This window comes from Chelonoidis abingdonii, chromosome 3 (assembly GCF_003597395.2).
Source record: "Chelonoidis abingdonii isolate Lonesome George chromosome 3, CheloAbing_2.0, whole genome shotgun sequence".
NCBI lineage: Eukaryota > Metazoa > Chordata > Testudines > Testudinidae > Chelonoidis > Chelonoidis abingdonii.
Window position 1 is genome coordinate 139742485 of NC_133771.1, and position 11841 is coordinate 139754325.

The following is an 11841-nucleotide window of genomic DNA, read 5'->3' on the forward strand; positions in this document are numbered from 1 at the left end:
GCCTTCCTCTGCAGCGTGGGGCATGGGTTGCTTGCTGGTGGATTCCCTGCAGCTTGAGGTCTTCAAATCTCAATTTTGAGGATTTCGATAACTCAGTCATGGGTTCGGGGTTGTTATAAATGTGTATGGGCAGGGTTTTGTGGCCTGCCTTGTGCAGGAGGTCAGACTAGATGATCATATTGGTCCCTTCTGACCTATGAGTCTATGAGTCTATGAGACCCACCAAGTGTTGCTAGGGTAAAAATCTTCCGATGATTGTGCATGCAGCGCGTGCGCACACCTAATTGGAATTGATACGAGCAAGCACTTGAAGAACTACAGACTCATGCTCAATCCTGTTTTTAAACATGGGCGCTTTGCGTTTTACAAACGGAGAAGCATGACCACAAAAATTGGAGAGGTGCTTAGAACATAACGTGACCCGATATAACACGGGTTCGCATACAACGTGGTAAAGCTCTGACAGGCTGCTCTGAGCAGCGTGTTAAGGGTGCCGGGCTGGGGCCGAGGGGTTGGATAAGGGGCAGAGGGTCTCGGGGCGGTCAGAGGCTCCCCTCACACAGGGTCTAGGAGGCAGGAGCTGTGTGCAGGCAATTTTAGGGGCCCTACAGTCTCAGAGTGGCCCGGGGGATTTGCGGGGGGCCAGTAGCAGCCTGCTTTGCTTCCCTCACTCGCCTCCCCTCCACCCCTCGCCTGTCCCTCCCCCTCCCCAAGGCTGGGGCTTCGGCTGGGGCAAGGAAAGCTGAGCAGGCTGGGGATGGGGACAGGGAATGGATCACTTGATGATTACCTGTTCTGTTCATTCCCTCTGGGGCACTTGGCATTGGCCACTGTCAGAAGACAGGATACTGGGTTAGACAGACCTTTGGTCTGACCCAGTAGGGCCATTCTTATGTTCTTAAGCCCATCTCCAAGTAACGCAGCAACAGTTAAACAAATAAATTAGCAGTATAAGAAACGAGAGGAGGAATATATATTCGACAACTCAGGTTTTCTCCTTACCTTTTTCGGTATGTTCTGATTCTTGTTGATTACTACTGCTAGAGCTGACGCTGGCATCAAAGCCTGTTGGAGAAATATTTCCTTCAGATTGAAGGTCCTGCAGCTCCCCTACAACACTATCCACTTCAATTGTGCTATCAGTTTCACTCTTGATGCTTCGTATCTCTTCTTGATTTGGTGCCAATGTCTCTGAGACTGTTACACTGGACTGATGTCTACTAGAATCTGTTACAGTGACAGATGAAGGTGATTCAGGGGTTGTAGGAGGAGTATTTAGCACTGAATTACTCCCACTGCTTGGAAATTCAACTTTCTTGTCACTCATTTCCGTTGGTTTCTCCTCAACAGGTTTAACATCTATGCCGGCTAGTAAAGGCTTTTCTAGTTCAGAGCTGGGCAAAGAAACCTCTTCTGCAAGAGTCTGCAGCTGCTCCTCTACTGCAGGGTCCTCAGAAGCATGCGGGGGTGAGGCTGCAGCCTCTGTGTCAGAGTCTGAAAAAAGCTCTTTCAATGTTTTCTTGGGCCACTGTCCCTGAATACTGGACCATACATCTTTTCTATCCTTAGCTCTGGTATTCTGAGGTCTTTCATCAGAGTTGTTTAGAAGCTTTATTCTTTTTTCTGCCACTTCAGAGAACCCTGAGTAGAAACCACTTGTCCTTAAAGACTTCCTTTTCTCCTCTATCCCATTGTATTTCTTAGTTGGCATTATTTTTAGTTTAGATTTGTCCTCCTCATCTTCATCTGAGGAGCTGTTACTACTATGTTCTAAGCTATGGGAGTCTTTGCTCTTGGACTTTTCATCCTTTCGATTAGGTGACCCAGTCTTGACACATTCCTCTGTGATGCAATATCTTCGCTTACCACGTTTTATCTGTGGCTTTGTTGTTTTATCTACTATCTCCTTTTTGACCTCCTTTCTCTTCTTTGTAGCTTCATCCTCTCCTTCACAGTCCGTATCATCAGATAATTCTTCCAGCTCTTTCCGCAATCTTTCTGGTGATTTGGATACTGATTTAGGTGGTGCTACATCTGCAAGGGCTTTCCCCTCTTCTTGGGGAGATGAGCTGCTCTGCTCTTCTTTTGGACAGAATTCACTTTTGTCCTGGCTCACAGTCTCATCTGGAGATTCCTCCTTGCCATCATTATGTACATTCTGGGCACTCTGGTCATCTTCCTGGTCACTATCCTCAGCAGAACTTTCTGAAGCTATTAAAAAAAAATCTGTTACAAGTAATACTGAAAAAACAACTAGAAGATGGCAATACACACTAAAGCTAGTACTATTAAAATCTTTTGTTTTCATGTACCCAGTAGGAAAAAGAAACAGATTATTTTCAAAAACTTCACTTTATTAGGAAGTGTAATAGCTAGATGAGCAGCAATGCTTGTCAGTTTGCAAATCCCATATAATAAAACACCTCCAGGGAATTCCTCTAAGGTATTTGCATACCACTAACTACGATTTGGGTGCTCTGGAGGGAGGGCAGTGGCCCATGGCCAGGGGCGGCTCTAGCTTTTTTGCTGCCCCAAGCACGGCAGGCAGACAGCCTTCGGCACCTTGCCTGCGGGAGGTCCCCGATCCTGCGGCTTCGGCGTACCCGCTGCCAAATTGCTGCTAAATCCACGGGACTGGCGGACCTCCCGCAGGCAAGCCGCTGAAGGGAGCCTGACTGCCGCTCTCACAGGGAACGGCAGGGCATTCCCCCCACCTCCAGCTTGCCGCCCCAAGCACGCGCTTGGAGCGCTAGTGCCTGGAGCCACTGCTGCCCATGGCCCCTGCTGCCCCTGCCCTGAGTGACTAGGAACAGCAGCCAATGGGAGCTGCGGGGGCATCACTTGTGGACACAGGCAGCGCGAGGAACCACCTGGCCGCACCTCTACCTGGGAGCTGGACAGCCCCTTTCCCCTCCCAAGATAAGTGCTGCCCAGAGCCCTCTCCCCCTCCCGCACCTCAACCCTCTGCCTCTACCCTGAGCTCCCTCCCAAACCCAAACTCCTGCTGCTGCTGGGGAGGAGGGACATGGTTGCCTGAGACTGCCCCAGCAGCAGCCAGTGTGGCTGGCCTGGGGGCTACCTGAGCCGCTCATGTGGCCCCTGGGCCAGCTGCTGCAGAACTCCCAGAAAGTCATGGAATCCGTGACCTCCATGACAAACTCGCAGCCTTATTTATAGTTTGCTTCAATTGCTCTGTACTGTCACTTTTAAATACTGGTAAAATGATTATATACTGAATTAGAAAGTCTATGTACAATACCTTGTAGCCCATTAAGGATAGAAGTAATTTCTATGGATTTAACTGGAGCGTGTTCAGAGTTTTTGGCTTCAGTGCTGTCAAGTTTGGACTCAGTCTCTGGTGATGTGCTCATGTGAAAGGGTGGTTTTGACAAGCGTCGCAATTTACAATTTTTAGGAGAATACTTCTCATCCTTCTCTTTGTCAGTTTTATTCTAGGTTAAGGAAAAAAACATTTTAAAAACTCTTCTAATGCTAACATATAATTTAAGATGAATTACAATTAGCAATGCAGACAGTGATTTTGAACACAAAACCTAATAATAAGTTTTCTTTGTTCCTTTACAAGGATATGCAAGTACTGTATTTTGTCTTATGCACAAGTATTAACACCAAAAATGTGAATTCCTTAACACTTATATCTGATGAGGAATATTCTCAGCATTTAAGGGCTAAATTGTTCTTCCACTATGCTAGACCCTGCAGTAAGGGATAGGCATCACTGTTGTGACAGCCTGGATTGAATGGCACACTCTTGTGCTGTGCTAATGCGGAAGGAGGAGAGGGCTATAGGCAAGTCTGGCTCTATCAGAGGCACTGGATTCTAGTAGTCCTTGTGTTCAGAGTGCAGGGATGGCCATGGAGCCTGTTGGTCGGGGGAAAAATGTTGTTCACACCCTTCTGCCCTGCACAAGGAATTGACCAGGATCTGGCCCAAAATGTCTGTTTTTTTTTTTTTTTTTAAATCTACCACAGTTGGCAAGAAATTAAAAGTAAGATACAAGCCACATTTATGTAGATTCGACACAGGTTTGTGTTTCAAAGCCAGCAGGGTAGCTAGCAAATTTTATTTCCCAGTGCTGTGCTGCCATCGCTGATGAGGGAATGGCTCTGTTTCCTATTGGCACACCAAACGAATTGGGAGTGTGGGGGGAAGAGGAGGAGGAAAAAGCTATTTTTCAAAAGGGAAGGACAAAAATCATGCTTAAAGAAGTGTATGCTTCTAAGAGGCTAACAGAAACTAATTTTAAATTTATCATGAATTTCCAAATCCATTTAAAGGCTATAATTATAAAATCAGTCTACATGAAAGTAAATTGAGCAGCAAAATGATCTAATAGAAAAAAAATCTACCTTTATTTTCTTCCGATGCTTTATTTTTGGCACATTTTTATCAGCTGGTCTCACTATCTTGTCTGCTTTTATCCACTCATCATATCTAAATGTGAAAGCAAGCATTTAAAAATATATATATAAATAGAATTTTAAGCAAACATTCAAAATTTCATAAAACACATTCTACATGGAAAGTAGTAAAACATGTAATGGAAACCATATGCAGACAGACTCTGTATTAAGAGTGAAAAGTAATGAATATACTTCTACAATATCTTCTAGTTCAAAAAAGAACGAGATAAGTTCATGGAGGATAGGTCCATCAATGACTGTTAGTCAGGATGGGCAGAGATGGCGCCCTAGCTCTGTTTGCCAGAAACTGTGAATGGGTGACAAGAGAATGGAACACTTGATGATTACCTGTTCTGTTCATTCCCTCTGGGGCTCCTGGCATTAGTCACTGTTGGAAGACAGGATACTGGGCTAGATGGATCTTTGGTCTGACCCAGTATGGCTGTTCTTATATTCTTATGTACTGTAAAGTATTGCAAAATCTCAAATCTTTACTTTCTTAGCACATAGGGCAAAATTCTCCTCTCATATTGGGATGGTAGTATTCAAAATTAATATTCTGCTCTCCTTTTGTGCATATAATGTATATCAAATAATAATGGGATATCCATGCCCATAGGAAAAGCAGAACACTTGAGCCATATATTGCTGTACAGATATGTAAAGTAAATTTTCCCAATATAGTGTATCATCTTACTAATCAAAAACAAATTCTTATAGAAATATAAAACCTGATTGCTTGGTAAAAAAAAAAAAAGAAAAACTCCTTGCAGCTGATTCTGTGAAGGGAACAGTATCCTCTATAAAGCTCCCTTTGAGATCTAGAAGGATTTTTGCATTAGGAACTTTTTATTTGATGTCAGAAGGTACTAGCAGTTAAATGCTCTATAAATAGTACTAACATATGTACATCAACTGCCTCGTGTCCCACCTCCTGAAATTGTACATGTGAAGTACAGAATCCAAGATTGAACATATATATTCTCATTAAGAACATTCATGATAGAAATGTGCTCAGACTAGAAAATTAACAACAAATAAAAAAAACTCCACTATGTGAAGTTAAGAATAAAAAAAATGAGTTTATTATGAACACAATACCTTGGCCTGCCTACACTGTGAATTTAAAAAGTGTCTGAATAAGAAATGTGTTAATTAAAAACAAATAAGTGTGTGTGTGTATAAATGGAGTTCATTTGGTAGTCATGAAAATGTGTATGCAGTATCATGAAAATACAGTATGCAACCAGCACAACAGTACAAAGCTAGATCTCATGCTAGGCTTTCTGACACAGATCTGACATTACACCTCTATTTTGACCTGTAGAGCATCTGCTATTACAGTCCTAGGCCACGTCTTAGCAACCACTGACAAATGTGCCTAACTCTGGTAACTTCTGTGATACTGACCAATGTAAGGATTGAAGAGGCCACCAAACTCATTTTAATTTATGACCTAAATCAAGATTTGAACAGAGGAGTCCAGAAGATAAATTTAGTGCTTTACCCATTCACAACCCCCACACTCATAAAACAAAGAATGACATCCAGAAACATAATAAAGATATGAAAGGAGAGAGGTAAAACACGGTTACTCACCTTTGTAACTGTTGTTCTTCGAGATGTGTTGCTCATATCCATTCCAGTAGGTGTACGCACCGCGCGTGCATGTTCTTCGGAAGACTTTTACCCTAGCAACTCCAGCAGGCCGGCAGGTCGCCCCCTAGAGTGGCGCCGCCATAGCGGGTAATATATACCCCTGCCGGCCCGCCCGCTCCTCAGTTCCTTCTTGTCGGCTACTCCGACAGTGGGGAAGGAGGGCGGGTGTGGAATGGATATGTACTGAGCAACACAGTCTCGAAGAAACAACAGTTACAAAACGGTGCAGTAACACTGTTTTTCATTCTTCCGCAGGATTTGCTCATATCCATTCCAGTAGGTGATTCCCAAGCCTTACCTAGCGCGGTGGTGGTCGGGGTGAGAGGGCGCAGCGGTGTTATACACGCAGAGCCAAAGGCTGCATCCATGCCCTGGTCGTATGGAGCAGGGTCATTAATGGGAAGCAAGGTGTGCCAGGAGACCAGGTCGGCTGCCCTGCAGGCTTGTCCGGCATAGGGTACTTCCCGGCACAGAACCGCAGTCTTGATGATGCTTGGGCCTATGTAGCAGTCTCAGGTACACATTGCCCGCACGTACGGAGACCGGCCATTCGTAACAGGCCGGTACGCAGGACGTCACCACCGAGGAGATCCTCTGCGAGGCAGAACAGGCAACCGCCTACCCGGTCAGGCTATGGCGACAAAAAGCTGGAGGATTTGCGGATCGGCTTGGGTCTCGTTTCTATTTATATAAAGGCAAGCGCCCTACCAATGTCTAAGGGGAGTGCAACTGCTGCTCGCTGGAGAGACGAAGGAGGGTCTCGGAAAGATACGGCGTAGGAATATGGCTGGGTTGACATGAAGGCCGAGACAACTTTGAGAGAAAGGCGGATGCGGCCTTAGTTGTACTTTGTCGCATGGAACACCGTCCACGGGGTCCTTCTACACGACTGGGCGCGCAGTCTGACCATCATGTCCTAGCAGAAGTGGGATGGACAGGAATGCCGTCTTCAGGTTGACAGTAGGAGGAGGAAACTATAGCAGCCGGTTCAAACGGGGGACTATAAGAGCGTTACAAACACCAGGTTCAGATCCCAATGAGGGGGCTGGGCGGCGGCCTGGGCGTAGAGGAACGCTCCCCAGACCTTTAAGGAATTAGCACCATGGTAGTGTGAGAAGGACAGAAGAGGCCATCGCTTCGCCGGGTGGATGGTGGAGATAGCGCTAAGTGAACCCGGAGAGAGGACACCGCAGGCCTTTGCTGCTTGAGCGACCAAAGGTATCGAGGACGATTGGAGGAAACATCAGGGGGGGTAGAAGCGCCTCTCCGCGCACTAGCACGTAACAGCGTTTCATTTGGCTTGAGTAATCGTCCTTCATAGACGGTCCTACTTCCGAAGCACTGCCTCATCAGTGAAAAGAAGCATGCAATCTCGGACTTAGAGCACGCAGCAGCCAGGCTGAGAGGTGCAGGACGGAGTCCGGAGTGATGAAGCGGCGTGGTCCTTGAGTGATCAGGTCCAGGTGAGAGGCAGTGGAACGAGGGTCATATGACAGGTGCCAGCAGGAGAGAGACCAATGCTGCCGGGCCACGCGGAGCGATCAGAATAGCGGTCCCTGCATGTCCCTGCGCACTTCAGAGCGGACCTTGTGAGTCACGGAATGGATCGGAACGTGCACAGAAGAGATGCGTCGCCCAGGAATCGAAACAGTGTCTGCAACCGGCGCCGGTTCGTTGAATTGGAAAGAGCGAGATACATGGGCACTTTCTGTTCCTTGCCTTAGGGATGCGAAGAGGCTGCCAGTATTGGGGCATGCCCCACCTCCGGTCCAAGAGCGCAGGGGTATTTCGGGCGAAGGCAGCCACTCGTACGGGAGCATATATAGTGACAGCTGAGCCGATCACCAGTGTATTCCGAACCCCCGGGAGAAGGCGTAGCAAACTGGTGAACGAGAGTGGGGATAATGAAAAAGTCCACACGTCATCGCTACCATGACAAAGAAGAAGGAGCACCTCATATGCCTGCTTGTTTACATTAGTACTATTCGTCGTATGTGTTGTCGGTGAAAACGAAACACCAGCAAACCTTGGATATGCTGACGGCACGCTTGACAAGCCAGGACGGAACGCCTCATTTGCACATTGATCATGTAGGGCGAGTTCGGGAGGAGACCAAGCGGCCTGGTTTCCGACTGCTCGGCACTAGGTGAGCTCATCCCAAGTCCCGAAGGCGCTCCGTACGTGTCAGGCGACAGCCAGTAGGGCTGGAGCGACAATTGGCAACGGGAAAGCCCTGCACACCACGCACGTACGGATTCCAGCCACCACTGGATGTGTATGCAGCACAAGTGGTCGTAGAGGACCCGAAGGAATCTGTGACTACTGTTACCTACCGGAAGTTTGCCTGGACGGACTCGGAGCTTGAGGGCGATGACCAGGACTGTAGGGGCCATAGGCGGAGTTCGAGACTTGGCACCGTATAGGTAATGTACAGGCGCGCCATGTGGCCGAAGTTAGTGTAGGCAACTAGTTATGGAGGTTAGAGGTTGCTGCCTGCAGCCTGTGAGATGGATGCGTCTGTCAAAGCCTGGAAACTTGCGACAGGGACTGAGAAATGACTCGGCCCTTGGCATTGGTGTTATGGAGTCTGTAACGGCCTCGATAATCTCTATCCTCTGAGTAGGAGTTTGAGAGTGGACGCTTCTCGAATGCGTTGAGCATTAGGCCTGAGGCTCCGTGAATAAGGCGGGCGGCTGCTGACCATGCGGAAACTCAGTGCGCTGGACTTCGCCTCTGAGGTACTGGGACTAGGCCATATCCGTCGAGGTAGCGGGCGAACACCGATGACGCGACTGCGACACGAACAGGAAGGCGACGTCCCTACAGCATGCCTTTGGTTCGAAACACTCGCTCCGGGCCGTCGAAGAAGGCCGAACAGGTTAGGACGTGAAGTGAATTTAGATGCCGGCTGTCGACAAACGAAGTCGAGAGGAAGGGATGGGGCGTGAAGATGGCTATTGGAAATAAGCTTCCTGCATGTTGACGGGCGAGACGCGTACCATGTTTTCCCGGTGATCCCAGGACAGAATAATGATCCTCTAAGGACCACCATACGGATCTTCACTTTCTCGACCAAGTATATTGTCTCAGCTCTCGAGTTGAGGATGGTGTCATGAGACTCCTTTGGCTTGGGTCTGAGAAAGTAACGGAGTAAAACTCCGCCTGCCCCTTCTCGTTCTCTGGAAAACCTCCTCATATGGCCCTTTGTCGAGGAGCGTTCCGTAACCTCCTGGAAGAGGTCTGCTCGTGAGGGGGTCCCTGAAGTTTAGGGTACAGAAGGGGGTGAGAGGCGCGGGTACGAAGCAAACTGTAGGCGGTATCAGGCGCCGCAAGCCGCGGAGGAGCCAGCAGAGTCTGAAGTAAGCTGATACCTATTAGCCGAGGAGGAGCGAGAACGAAAGACGGTTCGGAGAAGAGAGAGATGAGTGCCGGAATGGGGGCCTGAATACAGCGCCTCGTGGCGCACCTCTTCTCAAACGAGGCTTCGTCTCCGGTAGGAAGGCTTGGAGGGAACCTTGGCTTGCACCGGGTTACCCGACTGTCTGCTGCCTTGCATTTCCTGTTCGCCGTCTGCAAAGTCTTGCCCTGTTTGCCTGGGATGGCAAGGGAAGCCTGGGTTGCTGTTGATGGCCTCTGAGATTGGTGATCTATTCTTCTGGTCGTGTACCGGTCTGTATCTGCAATCCCAGGGCCGCCTCAATGACTATTGTCTCTTGAGGTCTGTCGCAGTAGCCAGGGTCAGTTCATTGTCCGAAAACCATGCGACTGGCCCTAATAATGGTGAAGATCTCTGTGATTTCGACTTTATAAGTTGGCAGTTCCGGATAGGCAGAAGGCCAGAGACCTGAAGCCACGAAATGCAGCGCGGATACAGGTGACTTCCGGAGGCCAGAGTTGCCTGGCGGCTGAGTCGGCACGGTCTCAAACGTCCTGTTAGGGAGTGCGCGCGACACTTTTTCTTCCGTCAGGAGAGCGGCGATACTCCTACGAGCTGTCTCTGGAAGGGAGAGCAAGCTTCACTTAAATATGTATCAGCGCCATCCAGTGTTGCTAATTTGCCTTTGATTATATGCGACCTCGAGCAGAAGCCTCTTGCCTGAGTGGAGACTGCCCGTCTGCAGTGCGCCTGCGAATAGACCTTGCGCGTCCAAAGCATGTTCCACATTCGCCTGGCCTCTTAGATTTGTGGGCCAGAGCTTGTTTGGACCCTGGCGCTCCCTCTCATCTCACAGATGAACACGAGGGAAAACGGGGCGTGGTGGACATATAATACTATAGCCTTCTGAAGGGACCATGTATTTACGCTCGACACCCCGTAGCAGGGGGGGAACGGAAGCCTCCCGGATGTGCACTGCCATGTGCGTTTGGTCTTTTGCATCTTGGCTTGTGATATGGTCCTTCATGAGGGACGGCGAATGATGAGTTCGCTCGGGCGCATCCCTGTGAGAGGATTGGCCAAACGAACTGCCGTACCTCGATCTCACGTGAGACTCCTCTACCTGGTCATGTTCAGTATTTTAGTGACCATCGTGCCTAAGGGATTAGTCTCACCATGCAGATGCTCCCTGATGGTCCAGTGGAGGGGTACTGGTGGATGGTCATCCCGAGCGCCCTCATCTGGCGCGTAAAGAGAGTGCACGATATGGAGCGCACGAGTACCTGCATGTAAGCGGGGGTCTCTTAGTTGGCGGCTCGATCTGGCGTCCAGCACCGCAGTCATGACTCTTTGCGGCCAATTCTCTCAGTACTCTGGTGGATGAGCACGACTGCCTTCCGTATTTAGGGGATTGTGGAGGGTCACGTGAAGAAGTATAGCCTCCGGAATCACTGCGCGCTTCAGTAGACCTCGACGAGCGTCGGACGGAACTTGCTGGGGGCCTGGCTTGGTTAGATCCGCCCAGGGTGCTTGGTCCCGAAGCCGCTCTCAGTTGTTGGACCCTGATATCTCTCGCTTGAGTCTCGAGATGAGATAAATCTTTGGCAGTTCTGGTGTCTTTCTTCGCTACGCGTCTAAGACACACTGCCTCCGCCCGGAAAGAGACTGACCTCCTGGCGGTTCAGATCTTGCACGCACGCGCAGTCGGTGGGCAGTCTATCCCGATACGGGTAGTGATACGCGGATCAACCGCACCCCAGTGCGGCAGAAGTGAACTTCTCTCCTGCCCTTGCTCCGGTGCCGCAGAGATTCTGTGACCTGATCCTATACCGGATGCCGCGATCGAACGATGGGACCTGGCACCAGCCGCAGTGCCGGACCGTTCCTGTTGCCACGGGATCTGGTATCGCCGAATGAACGGGAACGTGCACTTCCTCATACTCGCTTCCCATTTTTTAATTTTGCTTTGCAGTGCGTGTCCAGCATAGTCTTGGCGGCGTAACCGTGGGTGGAGCCGAGCATGGTCGGTAGGCGAGCTATTCCCTCAAGTCAGCGAAGTTCAGTTCTCTCTTCGCGAGGCACCCGGCAGGCGTTGCAGTGGCGAGTCAAAATGATTCCTTGTGGTATGGCGCGAGTTTCAACTGACGCGGGTTTTCCTACATCGTGAATAGATGTCTTCGCGCTGCGTACGCGGGATCTCGCGAATATGCTCGGGCTACACAATCTGCTCAGCCTGTCAGTCTAGCCGAGTGTGAGACTCCAGCCTTCGGGAATCAGGAAGGATCCAGGTGCGCCGAGATTCAAATGCACACGCGGTGCCCGTAGCGGCAGTAGTCCGGGACGCGGTCACTGCTCGGGCGTGGGGTGATGCCCCCCATTTA

General features: G+C 49.4%; 1 protein-coding gene across 3 annotated transcripts in view; it reads right to left on the bottom strand.

The window, feature by feature from the left end:
• The window catches only part of ARID4B (AT-rich interaction domain 4B), a 189393-nt gene that overhangs the window by 23042 nt on the left and 154510 nt on the right, over positions 1 to 11841 (bottom strand). For all 3 annotated transcript variants that reach the window (XM_075064167.1, XM_075064164.1, XM_075064166.1), the window contains 3 exons: positions 4372 to 4456; positions 3260 to 3452; positions 1003 to 2211 (listed from right to left, as the gene is read on the bottom strand). In XM_075064167.1, the coding sequence (XP_074920268.1) occupies positions 1003 to 2211; positions 3260 to 3452; positions 4372 to 4456 (1487 nt within the window). The remainder of the gene's footprint in view (positions 1 to 1002; positions 2212 to 3259; positions 3453 to 4371; positions 4457 to 11841) is intronic.